The sequence below is a fragment of the Rhamphochromis sp. 'chilingali' genome, assembly GCF_963969265.1.
Source record: "Rhamphochromis sp. 'chilingali' genome assembly, chromosome: 8".
NCBI lineage: Eukaryota > Metazoa > Chordata > Actinopteri > Cichliformes > Cichlidae > Rhamphochromis > Rhamphochromis sp. 'chilingali'.
The window spans coordinates 15,003,687-15,020,798 of NC_137935.1; the positions used below are offsets into that span (position 1 = coordinate 15,003,687).

The window sequence follows — 17,112 nt, forward strand, 5'->3', positions numbered from 1 at the left end:
TTGAGGGATAAACCGCCCGCAGGGGCGTGCTGGGTGTTTTGTTTTTTTTTGTGTATATATATATATATATATATATATATATATATATATATATATATATATATATATATATATATGTATGTATGTATGTATATATATGTATAGGGAACTGTGAAATTACATAAAAGATGAACAAATACAAAAGAGTCGAATGGGTTGTGGATGGGATCTTTAAATGGGGCAGATTATGTTACAGCTGAGGAGCTGAAAGAGTTAAATCCCATCAAATGTTTAAAACCACTTGAAAAATGGCAAAAACTCATGCAATTTCTTGAAAACAACACTTAAACTGAAACATGTTGTTTTACAGCTTATTAAAAGCTTAGGACCATACCTCCAAAAAAAACCACACCCACCCCCCCAAAACAGAAAGTTCCAAACAAGAACTCAGTAATGAGTAACTCCACTGTTATTGTTTTCACTTAATAAAATGTGTTGCAGCATGCTTGATGCAAGCATTTTCATGAGGTGAGTGGGAACATTTCTCCAAGTGGTGAAGACGGCCGCACGGCGGGCATCTACTGTCTGGAACGGTTGTCCATTTTAGAGAACTTCCCTTGCCATCCATCCCCAAAGGGTCTCAAATGGATTTAGATTAGGGAACACGCAGGATGGTCCTAAAGAGTGATGGTATTCTCCTGGATGAAGTCCCTTGTCCTGCGGGCATTGTGTACTGTAGCGTTGTCCTGTTGAAAAAGCCTGTCGTTCCTACACAGACAAGGGCCCTCAGTCATGAGGGATGCTCTCTGCACCATCTGGACATAGACAGTGGCTTTTTGATGCCCCTGCACCTCCTGAAGCTCCATTGTTCCACTGAAGGAAAAATCACCCCAGACCATTATTGTACCGCGACCACTGTGCCGTGTCAAAAACATGTCAGGTGGGATCTGCTTGGCATGCCAGTAATATTGGGAACCATCACGACCATGAAGGTTACATTTTTTCTCATCAGAGAATAAAACTTTCTTCCACCCTTTAAGGTCCTATGTTTGATGCTGTCTTGTAAAGCTCAAATGGTCAGTTCTGTGGTGTTTAAGGAGACTAGGCCTTTGAAGACATTTCTTGTTTTTGAAGCCCTTCAGTCTCAGATACCAGCTGATGTTTATGGGGCTCCAATCAGCACCCCTTTTGATCAGGACTGTATAATAACTAAGAATTCAATTGCACAATTTTTATGGATCAATTTACAACAATCCTACAAATTATTCATAGTTCACCATGTGGGCTACTTTATCATGATATCCAGATGACACATTACTAAAGTCACTTCATCCTTTCCAAAAATGGCCCACATTTACAATTTTACATGGACCAGTTGATGGTCACAGTAAATTTTTGAGCAAATAAATAACATAGAGAGAGTTTTTGAGGTTTTCTTTTACTTATATTTCAGTTTCTGCCTAAACCTATTTTGCTGTTCAGAAGCTCAAAGAGCATCCACTTGGGTTTATTTATTTAGGAAAAAAAGAGGAAGGTGTGTAATTAGGGAAATTTTATTCAACCGCCAACTAGAAGTCGCACAATATTTGCAGCAGGGCTTTAATGAATATTTACTTATACAAAAGTAAATGTAATTTCATTTCATTTCAGGGAAAAACAACCTCTAAAAACAACAACAACAACAAAAAAAAAAAACCGCTTTAGCTCCATGGTGTTTAAATTACCACAGTTTTTCACTTTTCAAGGTCACAGACAGGGGATATACAATTATTGATAGTATAAGTGGAGTAATCTTGCTTTAAATTATGATTTATTCTTTTTCCATCTGATTTTTCAAAGTTACATTGCATTACATTTTTAATGTTGTACACAAAAGCCTATTTCTCTCCATCACAAGCTATCTATTTATCTATCTATTTATATACATCCATACATGTGTTTGTGGAGGGGGGTGTATGTCTATATTACATGAAAAACAGCACGATAAGATAAGATGAGACTTTATTGATCCGATGGCGGGGAAATTTGTGCGTTATGGTGGGGACTATGAAGAATGCATTGCAATGTCTGAGCTCTCAATCAATCTTTCTTCTCTTTAAAACTGGCCATGATCTAGATGTGTCTAAAATATCCCCAATGTATATATTTAACGAAAGGCCGTATATACAACATATATGTTACATATATTGCTACATTGATAGTGTTACTAAGTTACAGGACATTGAAATACTTATAGCTGTACTAGTGAAATATAGCTTATGTAAATCAAAACATAAATGGCAACATCACTGACCCTTTTTTCACCACTGACCCAGCTGTGGTTCCATTTTTTTTAGAGGTGCTTTTAAATGAAGTAACTTTGCTACTGTTTGTGCTAGAGACAAAATTGAAATGATTTCATTAAAAAAAGAAAACAAGCTTTTTAATAAAAAACATATGTGGTGTTTCGTGTTAGTACAAAGCATACACAAGGTATTGTTGTCCAAACACAGACAACAAAATTAGCTCTGCCTAGATTTTACCATGTGTGCTTTACATTAAAATGACTTGTTAACCACTTATGCTATCAAGTCATCCATCCACTCGCTTCCACTTATCCTTTTCAGGGTCGCGGGGGGTGCTGGAGCCTATCCCAGCTGTCATAGGGCGAGAGGCAAGGTACACCCTGGACAGGGTGTACCTTACATTTACTCCTGCATTCACAACTAGTGGCTATTTAGATTTTCCAATTAACCTATCCCCACAAAGTGCATGTCTTTGGACTGTGGGAGGTAGCAGGTGCACCTGGGGAGAACCCACGGGGAGAACATGCAACTCCACACAGAAACACCCTGTCCTGATGGTAGAATTGAAGGATCATCTTGCTGTGAGGCAACAATGATAAACACAATGCCACCGTGCTCTGAATTATTTTGTAATTTTACACCCAAAATTAGAAGACAACTCCAGGCGGCCTGTAGGATACTTGGTTTATAAAGGTTTAACATAGAACAATATCATGTTTCTTTACTTTATAATTTTTCCCATAAGCCATTTCTTGGTATTTTTTTCTGGCTTAAGAAATATTATGTAACACTTGGGTGCAAAAATACAAATTAATAAGCCAAATGCTGAAGACAAAATTGCAAATATTTCCACAGCTACAGTGAACTTTCCAGGTGAACTGGTGTATGCTGGGATGAAGGTAATCCACACAGCACAGAATATCAGCAGGCTGAATGTGATCAATTTGGCTTCATTGAAATTATCAGGAAGTTTTCTTGCCATAAATGCCAGGATCAAACAAATGATTGCAAGGATCCCTATGTATCCCAACACTGCATAAAAAGCAAACTCAGAGCCTGTGTTACATTCCAGAACAATCATCCTATTGCTGTATGTGAACAACGTATGTGGGTAAGGTGGGCTTAAAGTCAGCCACAACACACATGTTATTAGTTGAATCAAAGTGCAGGAGCAAACAATGATTCTTTGTTGTGCGTGACCAAACTGTCCAGTAATTTTATTGCCAGGAAATGTGGCTTTGAAGGCTGTGACAACAACAATGGTTTTTCCCAAGACACAGGAAATGCAAAGGGCAAATGTCACACCAAAAGTGGTGTGGCGCAGCATGCATGTCCAGACTGTTGGCATACCAATGAAAGTGAGAGGACAGAGAAAACACAGAAAAAGAGAAAACAATAAGAAAGAGCTCAGCTCAAAGTTGCTGGCTTTTATCACAGGAGTTTCTCTGTAGTTAATAAAAACCACCATTGTCGCCAAGGAGAGAGAGGCCCCTAACAGGGATACAAGTGTTAGAGCTATTCCCATGGGCTCATGATATTTCAGGAACTCAATAGTTCTAGGAATGCAATCATCTTTTCTCTCATTGGACCAGTATTCCTTTGGACAAGGTGTGCAGTCTGCTGCACCTGTTGATGATAAACAGAAAGGGTGAATAATGAATTGAGAGACCGTGTTAGTCAAAAATTTAACTTCCTTGACAGAAAAAGCAGTGAAATTAATTAGAAATCAAGATGATGCCCTACCACATTAATATTTTAAATATTACTTATTTGTATACACTAAATATGTGATATTATACTGAGTATGCTCGATTTGATAAGACATATACACTTCATATATTGGTCTACTTGTCTACCTGTTGAGTTGGCTATAGTTCCATCAGCACAGGATACACAGTGAAAACAACAAATTGGTTTTCCATTAATCTGAGCTTTTCTGGTACCAGATGGGCAAATATTAGAACACAGTGATGTGGGGACCTGTGGCAAAAGAAATGTTTAAGTATTGTAGCAATGATAAATAAGTGTTGAAATGATCTTACTGCCACAATTCAAATAAAGTTGAGATACTAAAAGTGTACTGCATGGGAAAAAAAGAGACATCAGAATTACTGTTTTTCCTGTCCTCCACACGATCTTCTCCTCCTGGACATTGAGTTTGTAATTGCCGTTTGCAGCAGATGCAAAATGACCAAGTGTCACATGTTGCACTTTTCCATTTATCAACTGCCAGTTAATGATATCATAAGAAGCAGGAGGATCGCCATTCTCATCAAAAAACACCTCATCCCCAAACTGATTTGTGAAATTCACCCTTTGTAAGCTTTTACTGACCTAGAAAGGAAAGGATTATTTATCAGCTTTTTATGAGCTTCTTCTTCAGTCAGAAGAATTGTAACTTTCAATTGCACCATTTCTCACATCCTTGGGCTGAATTTCTGAAAGATTCAAACATCGCTTTATTGTTTGTGCTCCAACTGGTTGGCAAAATACCAGCTGATGCAGAGCATGTGCAATAGCATAAACTGCTTTATAGACATTATAGGTCACTCTGAGCTCTGTGACATTGAAGAAAACATGCTCGGAATTCATTAATGTTTCATTGCCTGTACATCTTTTGGTTGTGTCATCAGTACTTGTGCGTGCTCCTGGTAAAACGGGCATGCAACCCACGATAATCTCCCAGAAATCCTTCACGAAAGGTGCATGTGGATCTGTATAAGGACTAATACTTGTAAGAAAGTGTTTGAAATTTGGAATAGCCATCTTCTGCACAACAAATCCGAGGGCGCCACCAAAAGCTGTGTATATTTCAGGTGTGGATGGTCGAGATGCTGTTATCCAGGCCTCACTTGCGATCCACTGAATTCCTGTAATGTTCTGGTTCACAATTTCTTTCATCAAAGGATAAAAGTCACCTTCAGGTACAAAAGCCAAAATTACTTTGACAGTTGACTGTTTTATTATTTCCACAACTTTCAAAAATCTGTCTTTAGTGTATGTACGTAGAATTGTACCCACAAAAGCAATGCAAATCCCAAATTTTTCAACCTCCTCTTTAAAAGCAAGAATTCCATTACGTCCATAATCATTGTCTGACTGTATGGCTCCAATCCACTGCCATCCAAAATGTTTGACCAGTGCAGCCAAAGCTTTTGCCTGGAAATAGTCGCTGGGGATTGTTCTAAAAAATGTAGGATATTTAGTTCTGTCACTCAGACAAGCACACGTTGAGAAGTAGCTGATCTATAAAAGAGAAAAGAACACTGAAACAGTGTGCATGCAACAATACATCATACAATGCCAAAATATCACATATATCACATGGCATAAAACATACAGTTTTATCTCTTTTACTATTTGCACGCAGCATCATAAAACATATAATTGTATCTTATTGTCTAGTTATCTCTTACTATTGGCATATGAAATGGTCCAAGAATTCCAGCCACAGCTATTGACTGAGATGACCCAGATTCTGCTATGAGAGCAGATATAGCTGGAGGGCAATGAGAAGATACATCTACCTCCTCTACTCCACTAGCCAGTGTTAGTGCAGCACGTAAAGCATTTGTTGGAGATGCACAAGAGTTAAGGATCCTATAGCCAAGAGATATGTTTGGAAGCAGAGCAGGATCGTTGTTGATTTCTTCAATGGCAAATATCATTGCCTGTGTCCATCGAAAAACTCTCAGGTCAAACCTAAAGACATTTCAGTGATTGATACAAGTCATAAAGTAACCAAGCTTTTGCTTTACATGTATGTACACTACAATCTCAAGAATTAAAACACAAATAAACATACATGCATGACAAATGAACAAAAAAGTTTGTGTTAAATCATACCCTTCACACTGCACTTTAGGCAGCTCCTTATCAAATGTAGAAGTGCTGAGTATTTCTTTGATCAAAATTGGGAAGATTCCTCCGATCATTATGTCACCTTCCTTAAAAAAACTTGGCACATCAAACCTGCCAAACGGTTCACAGCCAGATACTGTGTTCATGGTGAGGATACAGAGGAATAAGATGATACCTGTTTTCATGTTTGTGCTCTATTATCATATATGCATGAGAGCACAGTTCTTATAACGACAGTATTAGATATAGTCAGACATTCTCTCATTTCCCAAAGGGCACAGTGATTTCAGATTGGTAAGCTTGAAACAACAAGGAAAATAATTGCTCTACTCATTATATATTTTCAAATGTCAGTAATCTATTTTGTCTGTTGTCAGTAAAAATTCACATTTCTTCTATACAGACTTCCACATATAACCTGTAGATGACCAAGAGTTTGATGTCAAGAGTTTTGTGTTTAGGACTACAGTATACATTTGAGGTTGGTGAGAATAATATATGTTGTGTCTCCTCAAGAAAGTGACAGTCATTTCTTCCACAACAGTTTATTGTGGAAGCTATTGATGTGAAATGCCTGCAAAGCACAGCACTGGCTTTTCAGTAATTAAGATATTAATTGCTGCATAACACTGCATGCATGATTAAACTAATTATGCATATTCATTACTTTAAAAACAGGCCTGCTAAAATTATTATATAGTATCCTGAATTTTTTTAACAAGATGATCATGTTGATGACTGTAGCCACGCATGTCATTCCATTGCAAGAATGTCTGCATTTGTTTATATTCTTGACTGTGTGATACAACACTTTTCATTTCTACACTCTTGTTGTTTGTGTTGGGTGCTGAAAAAACTTTGAAAAAACTCATTTCTAATTTTAATTTTTACAGTACGACACATGGCTGTGTTGTGCGGCCTTACTTGTTCGTTAGATCTACCCTTCTTTAGAAAATTTTGACCACTTTTAGAGACATTTCTCATCACGATACATTAATAGGGATGGGAATTGATTAGAATTTAATGATTCTGATTACATTATTGATATAATTTGTCGGCTGGATTCCTTACCAATTCTCTTATTGATTCTCATTGGCTTTGCTTTGAGACTCAATTAAAAGGGTTTTTAATGACATCCTTCTGGCATGTGATTCTGGTAACCATGTTGTTCTTGTCTTGCTTGACCTAACTGCTGCCTTTGACACCGTAGACCACAATATTCTAATTTCTCGATTACATGATGTAGTGGGTATTGGTGGCACTGCACTTAATTGGTTTAGGTCTTATTTGTCAGATAGAACTTTCTCTGTCAGCCTTCTCGGTTACGAATCGTCTTCTGCTCCTCTGTCATGCGGCGTCCCACAGGGCTCAATTTTAGGGCCACTGCTCTTTTCACTGTATCTACTGCCTCTGGGTTCTATCCTTAGAAGGCATGGGATCTCATTTCATTGTTATGCCAATGACTGCCAAATTTATTTGCCACTAAAACACAAGGATGGCATCTCCATAAAACCTCTCTTGACATGTCTAGATGACATTAAAGCTTGGTTGGCTTTAAACTTTTTAAATTTTAATGAAAAGAAAACAGACGTGTTGGTGTCTGGACCCAGTGGTCCCTGTGAGTCCTCCTCTGTTGTTTTAGGATCCCTGGAATTCTATTTTAAATCTGTTGTTACTGACCTTGGTTTTAAGTTGGACAGTGATTTTAAATTGGTGAAGTCCAGAGCAGTGGTGAAGTCCAGTTTTTATCATTTAAGGCGACTGGCAAGAGTAAAATCTTTTCTTTTGAGGCAGCACCTTGAAACACTGATCCATGCTTTTATTTCTTCCCGCCTGGACTACTGTAACTCACTTTATGTGGGGGTCAGTCAGTCATTGCTCTCACGTCTGCAGCTGGTTCAAAATGCAGCTGCACGACTCCTAACAGGAACTCGAAAAAGAGAGCATATAACCCACGTGCTAGCCTCTCTGCACTGGCTGCCTGTGTCTTTTAGAGTCAATTTTAAAATTCTTATGTTTGTTTTTAAATGCCTTCACAGTCTTGCCCCGCCTTACCTCTCTGAGCTTCTTCATCCCCACATACCCTGTCGGTCTCTCAGGTCAGCTGACCAGCTGCTCCTGGAGGTACCGAGATCCAGGAGGAAGCTCAGAGGGGACAGGGCCTTCTCTATTGTGGCTCCAAAATTATGGAATAATTTGCCCATGCATGTTAGAGAGGCCCCTTCACTGTCCACTTTTAAATCACGTCTTAAAACCCACTTTTATTCCTTGGCTTTTAACCTCAGTGAGAGTTAGTTTTCTCTTTTAATTGAAGTAGTTATTTAATTAATGATTTCACTCTTCTTTTATTTGTTTTTTATTTATATCTCATGTAATTTTATTTTACAGTTCCAATGTACAGCATTTTGTGTCAGCTGTGGTTGTTTTAAAGTGCTTTATAAATAAAGTTGATGATGATGATGATGATAATAAATTAATTAAAGCAACAAAACAACCTGAAGAGCCGGTTGGGAGCCGAAAGAGCCGGCTCTTTTTAGTGAGCCGAGCTGAAAGAGCCGGTTCTCTAAAAAGAGCCGGAAATCCCATCACTACAGTGGATGCATATGTTTGAGTGTAACCCCCATTTGGAACATGCTTTGTCCTGTATAGTGTTTATAGAGAGTTTTGTATTATATACGTTGTAAGTTGGGGCCTTTAGTCTTTTTGCAGGTCCCATCAAGAAGATGGCTAATGAAGAAGAATCTAATATGATGGCATGGCCATGTCAGTGCTCTGTCATTCTCCTTTTCAGACTCTCATTCGTGCAACCCACCCCCTTCCCATCTCCACCTCAACTGAGTCATTCAGAGCTCCATCAAGTCTACATCTTTACCATCACCAGTGTTCAAACTCCAGAAGATCATGCCCTATATCCTATTGCTGCTAGGATTCTGTTCTGTTAAACCCCAAGATGTGTCAAAGCTGCAGATTCTAAATGAGTGCTTAGAATCCATCAAAGGTTGGATGGCTGACAACTTCCTCCAACTTAATGAAGAAAAGACTGAAGTCCTTGTATGTGGTCCTGACAGACATGTACCTATGATAATGAATGCTCTTGGTCCTCTTTCAACATTTGTGAAATCATCTATCGGGAACCTAGGGGTAATTTGTGACTCTGCTCTTACTTTGGATGTTCACTCAAATCTCTGGTTTGGTCTTGCTTCTATCATTTAAGAAACATTTCTAAATTAAGTCCTATTGTATGGACATTGTTATTGCATATTCATTCATTTCAGTTTGTACTAGTTTGGACTACTGTAACTCATTGTTCACTTGTCTAAGCAAGGGCTCCCTGGAGCGTCTGCAAAGTGTCCAAAATGCTGCAGAAAGGCTTCTGACCAAAACATCTAAGTATTCTCATGTGACACTGTTGCTACTACAGCTCCATTGGCTCCCCATTGAATTCAGAGTGCATTTTAAGATTCTGGTTCTGAGCTTTAAAGCTCTTCATGGACAATCACCAGCCTACATTACTAAACTTTTACAGCCCTATGTCCCTAGGAGGTCCCTGAGATCATGTGATCAGTGCCTACTTGTTATTCAGCATACAAGGCTGAGAACCAAGGGAGATAGAGCTATTGCCACTGTAGCCTCCAGACTGTGGAACTCTCTTCGTCTGAGTTTAAGATCTGTGGACTCATTTAAAAACAACTAAAAACGCATCTTTTTAGAATTGCATTTTGTTAACTTTTGTCTATTTCTGTTTTATACTCTGTCATCCCGTTGTGGAGCACTTTGTGATCGTTTTATCTAGAAAGGTGCTTTAAAAATAACATTTTACTTTACTTACTTTAATTTACTTCTACCACGATGGGTCATCTGAGTCTAATCACCCAATTCAATTAATTTCAATAAACTTCAATTCAGTTCAATTTTATTTACTGTATTTTCCGCACTATAAGGCGCACTTAAAATCCTTTAATTTTTTTCAAAAATTGACAGTGCGCCTTATAATCCGGTGCGCCTTATGTATGAATTCTGGTTGTGCTTACTGATCTCGAACTGATTTTTTGTGGTACATGGCGCTCAAAAATATGTCAAAAAATGTTTTAGTACGACTTTGGTAAGCTACGAACCACACCGCTTGATGGATTGTCGGAGCATTACGTCTACCGTAGTCAAGAGCCTCGCGGAGTAATCTGGGTCCAAAACTCCATCCACTTCAGGCCCAAAGTCAAACGTACACTGCAGTATCACTGAGAGTTAAAAACTCTAAATTCTTTCATCTTTGATAAAATGATGAACGTTGCTGCTTTGCCAGGTGTAACAATTGAGTTTAACATCCAGGCATCAATGAAAACAGAATTTATTAAATTTCAGTTAGAAGTTAGCTCGCTAGCTTCAACCTAAACATGATATACTATGTTCTGACTGAGAGATTAGAAGGTACAGCTCTGCTATCACTTCCAACATAAATGAAGACAGAAAACTAAACAGCAATGACATTTGTAGGGTTACTGAAGTTGGACTAGCTGGTATATAATGATGTGCTATGTGATCGCTTGCGACACAGCTATGTTAGCATAACATAAACACAGTGAAGCTGGAGGATGAATGCTAGCTTTTTTTCCACTCGATAAAAGTTAATGTGAGTGTTCCAGATGGTGAGGGACAAATGCAATCGCATGGCAGGATGCTGTAAACGGACCAAACTTCAGTCACGAGAACAACTGTGATAATCCATCCACAATATGAGGTTAGTCATTAATATACTGCAAAAACATGGGAATACAGCAGCTGCGAGAGAATTCAAATCAATGGTACAGAAGTGGAGGAAGCAATAAGAATGAGTCAAGTAAAATTTGATTGAGCTGACTGTTTTGTTTTGCTTAATGCGCCTTATAATCCGTGCACGTTATGTATGAAAACAGACCCGTTCATCGACAGTGCACCTTATGGTCCGAAAAATACGTTTTACAGTACCAAATCATAACAACACCTCAAGGTAGACCCTACAATAATACATGTTCAGTTCTTCCAAATGATCTCTGCCTGTTAAAATAGTTAGATCTGCCTGTAATTGCACTGAACCTCAAACAAATTCTATGAATCTAATTGAATAAAGCTTTTTCCTATTCTTTCTGTCATTCTGAATTTAGCTGTAGGTCCTCCATTAATAGTAGCTCTATAGGCAGCTGGAAAATTTTTAAATGGGCATTTTCTAAGTAAAAATGAGAACAGCCACTGGAAGAGTAAAACAGAAAAGTCATTAAAGTTCCTTCTGCCAGCCATCATTATTTAAACTGTGTAAACATCCAACTGAAGCTCCCTAAATGTTGTGTGAAAATAAAATGTAAATAGATTGACACTGTATACAGGTATGCAAATAATTACTCACATCCATTTCTTTCTGCAGCATATTTAATGTTTTGCAGTGTACTGTAATTTTGTACATAAAGTATTTACAATATTAAGTGGCTCAATATCTATTATTGAAATATACATATATTTCAAAGGCAGCATGATGGCATGGTGGTTAGCACTGTTTGACACCAATGTCTGGCTGGGACCTTTCTGTGTGGAGTTCGCATGTTCTCCCCGTGTTTACATGGGTTCTGTCCACGTACTTTGGCTTCTGCCCACAGTCCAAAGACCACATGCAGCCACGTGCCTATGTGTTAGCCTTCCAAAAGACTGGCAGTCTGTCCAGGGTGTACCCCTCCTCTTGCCCCATTGGCATAATTTTGTGCTGAACATTGGGGAGGTCAAGATCTCTGTCTGAATAAATAAATAAATAAATAAATCTGGGTAAATTCCCAGATGATTCAACATGCAACTATTTTGCTGGTGATACCTGAAATGAGTAAAGAAAATCAACAGCCTATTTATGCAAAACGATACATAACTTTATTGGGGGGGGGTTACATTGGTTGGGTCCGATTATTGGGGGGGGGGTCGTAACCCCCTAACCCACCTGGAAATTATCCCCCTGGCTTGCCCTATGATGGCTGGGATAAGCTCCAGCGCCCATACAACTTGCATTTAGAAACATAAAACTGGTGTTTTAAAATTGAGGAATTATATATTTTTTTACTTAATACTTTTTCCTATAACATGTTTCTTGGTATTTTTTTCTGGCTTAAGAATTATTATGTAACACTTGGGTGCAAAAGTACAAATTAATAAGCCAAAAGCTGAAGACAAAATTGCAAATATTTCTACAGCTACAGTGAACTTTCCAGGAGAGCTGATGTATGCTGGGATGAAGGTAATCCACACAGCACAGAATATCAGCAGGCTGAATGTGATCAATTTGGCTTCATTGAAATTATCAGGAAGTTTTCTTGCCATAAATGCCAGGATCAAACAAATGATTGCAAGGATCCCTATGTATCCCAACACTGCATAAAAAGCAAACTCAGAGCCTGTGTTACATTCCAGAGCAATCATTCTATTGCTGTATGTAAACAACTCATGTGGGTAAGGTGGGCTTAAAGTCAGCCACAACACACATATTACTATTTGAATCAAAGTGCAGGAGCAAACAATAATTCTTTGTTGTGCGTGACCAAACTTTCCAGCAACTTTGTTGCCAGGAAATGTGGCTTTGAAGGCTGTGACAACAACAATGGTTTTTCCCAAGACACAGGAAATGCAAAGAGCAAATGTCACACCAAAAGCGGTGTGACGCAGCATGCATGTCCAGACTGTTGGTTGACCAAGAAAAGTGAGAGGACAGAGAAAACACAGAAAAAGAGAAAACAATAAGAAAGAGCTCAGCTCAAAGTTGCTGGCTTTTATCACAGGAGTTTCTCTGTAGTTGATAAAAACCACCATTGTCGCCAAGGAGAGAGAGGCCCCTAACAGGGATACAAGTGTTAGAGCTATTCCCATAGGCTCATGATATTTCAGGAACTCAATTGTTCTAGGAATGCAATCATCTTTTCTCTCATTGGACCAGTATTCCTTTGGACAAGGTGTGCAGTCTGCTGCACCTGTTGAGAATAAATAGAAAGGCTGTGTTGTGTATCTAGATGTGCATATATTTTTTTAAACCTGAAACATAAACAAACACTGAGTACATCACACTATGTCTTTTGTTTCCTTCTTTTTGGCAGGATGAGTGGGACTGGGGGGCGGTATAGTATACCTGTTGAGTTGGCTATAGTTCCCTCAGCACAGGGAACACAGTCAAAACAACATATAGGTTTTCCCTTAATTTGAGCTTTCCTGGTTCCTGCTGGACAACCATTAGAACACACCGATGTGGGGACCTGTGGCAAAAGACATGTCACATTAACATTCAGGAGAACATACAGTTGTCAAATTCAATACTGCAATGGAAAATTACAGTATAATTACCATTTTTCCTGTCCTCCACACTACTTTCTCCTCTTCAATGCTGAGCTTGTAATCACCATTTGCAGCAGATGTAAAATTACCAAGTGTCACATGTTGCACTTTTCCATTTGTCAACTGCCAGTTAATAATTTCATAAGAAGCAGGAGGATCGCCATTCTCATCAAAAAACACCTTATCTCCAAACTGATTTATGAAATTCACTTTTTGCAAGCTATTACTGACCTGAAAAAACAGAGTGATTATTCATTAGATTTTTATAAGTTTATAAATGACTAATTATTATTATTATTATTATTAATTATTATTATTATAATTTATCTAATAATTCAGAAAAATTTCAGTTGATTATTTCTCACCTCCTTGGGCTGAATTTCTGAAAGATTCAAACATGGATTTACTGTTTTTGCTCCAACTGGTTGGCAAAATACCAGCTGATGCAGAGCATGTGCAATAGCATAAACTGCTTTATAGACATTATAGGTCACTCTGAGCTCTGTGACATTGAAGAAAACATGCTCAGAATTCATTAATGTTTCATTGCCTGTACATCTTTTGGTTGTGTCCTCAGTATCTGCATGTACCCCTGGCAAAACAGGTGTGCAGCCCACCATTATCTGCCAGAACTCCTTCACGAAAGGTGCATGTGGATCTTTATAAGGACTATTACTTGTAAGAAAGTGTTTAAGTTTAGGAATAGCCATCTTCTGCATTACAAATCCCAGGGCGCCACCAAAAGCTGTGTATATTTCAGGTGTGGAGGGCTGAGGTGCTGTTATCCAAGCCTCACTACCAAGCCACTGGATCCCTGTAATGTTTTGTTTTACTACTTCCTTCATCAAAGGAGAAAAGTCACCCTCAGGAGCAAAAGCTAGAATTACTTTGACAGTTGACTGTTTAATCATTTCTACAGCGTCTAGAATTTTATCCCTTGTATATGTACGTAGAACTGACCCAACAAAAGCAATGCAAACCCCAAGCTTTTCAACCTCCTGCTTAAAAGCAAGAATTGCATTACGTCCATAATCATTATCTGACTGTATGGCTCCAATCCACTGCCATCCAAAATGTTTGACCAGTGCAGCCAATGCCTTTGCCTGGAAGTAGTCGCTGGGGATTGTTCTAAAAAATGTAGGATATTTAGTTCTGTCACTCAGACAAGCACACGTTGAGAAGTAACTTATCTGTAGTGGAAGAAAAAAGCAACACCAACAAAATGTGATGAAAATATTCTAAGAAATTGCCTAATAAAGCATAACAAAGCCTTAACATCGCTTAATAAACAACTTTATCTCTTACTATTGGCACTTGAAATGGTCCAAGAGTTCCAGCGACAGCTAAGGACTGAGATGATCCTGCCTCTGCTATGACTGAAGATATTGTTGGAGAACAAGCAGTAGCTTTTATCCCCTGTGGTCTGCTAACTAGTGTTAGTGCAGCACGTAAAGTGTTAGTAGGAGATGAGCATGAGTTAAGGATCCTATAACCAAGAGATATATTTGGAAGGAAAGCAGGATCATTGTTTATTTCTGCAACAGCAAACATCATCGCCTGTGTCCATCGAAAAGCTCGTAGGTCAAACCTAAAATGTGTCATTACAAAAAATCACAATTATAGAATTGCTGCTGAACAATTCTATGTAACATAACATTAAAGATGCAAGCGTAAAGAAGCATGTATGGAGAAGTCTAATGTATCAAGACTTACACTGCACAATTCACTCCAGGAGGCTCACTCTCAAAAGTATAAGTGCTGCTGACCTCTTTGTTAAAAACTGGAAAAATCCCACCGATCATTATGTCACCCTGCTCAAACAAACTTGGCATGTTAAATTTGCCAAGCAGCTCACAGCCAGAAACTATGCTCAAGTACTGTATGGAAAGAAAAACAAAAACAGTTCTCTGCATGTTTACACTGCACTTCTAAAATCAAATGAGGATAGAGCTTTTATAATGAGGCAAATATCCCAAGGCAGCAATCTGAGCACAACAAGAAAAGGTGACTGCTCAAAAGAAGGTTCACATATCCAGTGCTGCATGTAACGTAACAGACATGTCCACATGTAATCAATTCCCTACAGATAAAGCAGTTTATTCAACACACTGATAATTCAAAGAGTGTCAAATGCAAATAATGTACTGAATAGTAACTAAGTATCTATTCAATTTTATTCAGTTTCATTTATACAGTGCTAAATCACAACAACAGTCACCTCATGGCACTTTGTATTATAAGGTAGACCCTACAATAATAATTGTAGGGTCTATTGTAGGGATATCTGCAATGTCTTAAACTGAAGCAATTTCCCCACGGGGATTAATAAAGTATACATTATATTACCTGAACATCTCAGATCATCATTTTACATGAAACTGGGATTATCTGAGGTTAAAGTTATTAATAATTGTTTCAATTTTGCAGGTTGTGCTTAACAAAGGATAGACTATGTCTTCACCAATGTTCCCTCTAAGCTGTGCGCGTGCGCAATTGCGCACTGCTGGCATGGTCTCTGCTCACAGAAAATCTGTGTTGCGCACAGAAAAAAATCTAACCTGAATTGAAATTAAAATTAATACTTTAACAATTCTGTTTTGCAGTGTTAGTCAGTGAGTGACTGGCTGCTCCCGTATGGGGTTAGAACGATGCCCCCCAATCCCATAGTCCAGCCAATAATGCGATTCACATTCGTATATACGCAGCTAATCAATGTCGTTGACAGGCTATGACAGCGCCCTTACGTGCCGACACCAGTGTTTTAGCTAGCAAACTGTCGTGGCTGATGTGGAGTGAAGCCACGTTAATGACAACGTGTACAACCATTGGAGATGTGAGCAGGACAGACGGAACAATTGACGGAAAAAGTGTGGACTTTGTACCAGTTTTTAAATTGTGTTGATAGGCCACGTAAAACCAGAGTTGTGATAAAAATATATGCAATGTTTGGTTTTCTTCCTGAATACTATCATTGTTTATATTTACTGCGGGAAGAAATGGTAAAAACGGCGTTTTATAAGGAAAACGCTCAAAAGCACTCTCTGCCTGTGAGCAAAGACAAAACTAAAAACCCCACCCATTCCTATTCGTCGAAAAAAGTACCATGTCGACCAATCAAAAAATGATATGGCAACATGGCATTTAGTTGTTTAGGAAGGGGGGAAGTTTTAGGAGTGACGGCGGTGTTTTGAGATGTGAGAGATTTTCGACGTTTAGCGTAAATCTTGTGTAGTTAGTGTGTAGTGTAGTCAATAGTTTTGCTGTGTGTGTCAGAACAATGAGGCCATTGCTGAATGTTACAGGTTTTACAGGAGTGATACATCTCCTGTTGTCAGGCCTGCAGGTATCAGGCTGTTGTTCTCCTTTATCTCATAGTGGACAGAAATTATTTTTTGGAGTGGCACAAATAATTTATGTGGCATCAAATTTAATGCAGAACAGCTGATTGTTCTGTAAATAGTTTGAAATGTTTATTTAAAAAAACGCCTTGGCTGCATTTTTAGGTAAACAGCTGCAAAAAACTTTGTTGTTTGCATAACTCAGTTACTCTTTTAAAGAAGTAACCATATAATTAATTGCCCAGCACTGGTCATTATATACTGTATTTTGCAGACAGAGAGTTACAGGACTCTCTCCCAGACCACAGACTCATACT

General features: G+C 38.4%; 2 protein-coding genes across 2 annotated transcripts; both read right to left on the reverse strand.

Moving 5' to 3' along the window:
- Positions 1-2,985: 2,985 nt before the first annotated feature.
- LOC308401548 (extracellular calcium-sensing receptor-like) lies at positions 2,986-6,199 on the reverse strand (the record flags this gene model as incomplete). Its single annotated transcript, XM_080889823.1, has 6 exons — positions 2,986-3,890; positions 4,121-4,244; positions 4,377-4,598; positions 4,686-5,510; positions 5,681-5,966; positions 6,111-6,199. The coding sequence occupies 6 exons, from the start codon at positions 6,197-6,199 to the stop codon at positions 2,986-2,988; spliced, it is 2,451 nt and encodes an 816-aa protein (XP_080745949.1).
- Positions 6,200-12,194: 5,995 nt separating this feature from the next.
- On the reverse strand, positions 12,195-15,370 carry LOC308401549 (extracellular calcium-sensing receptor-like; the record flags this gene model as incomplete). The annotated part of the gene is made up of 6 exons (XM_080889824.1): positions 12,195-13,099; positions 13,255-13,378; positions 13,467-13,688; positions 13,823-14,647; positions 14,763-15,045; positions 15,171-15,370. The coding sequence occupies 6 exons, from the start codon at positions 15,368-15,370 to the stop codon at positions 12,195-12,197; spliced, it is 2,559 nt and encodes an 852-aa protein (XP_080745950.1).
- Between the last annotated feature and the right edge of the window lie 1,742 nt (positions 15,371-17,112).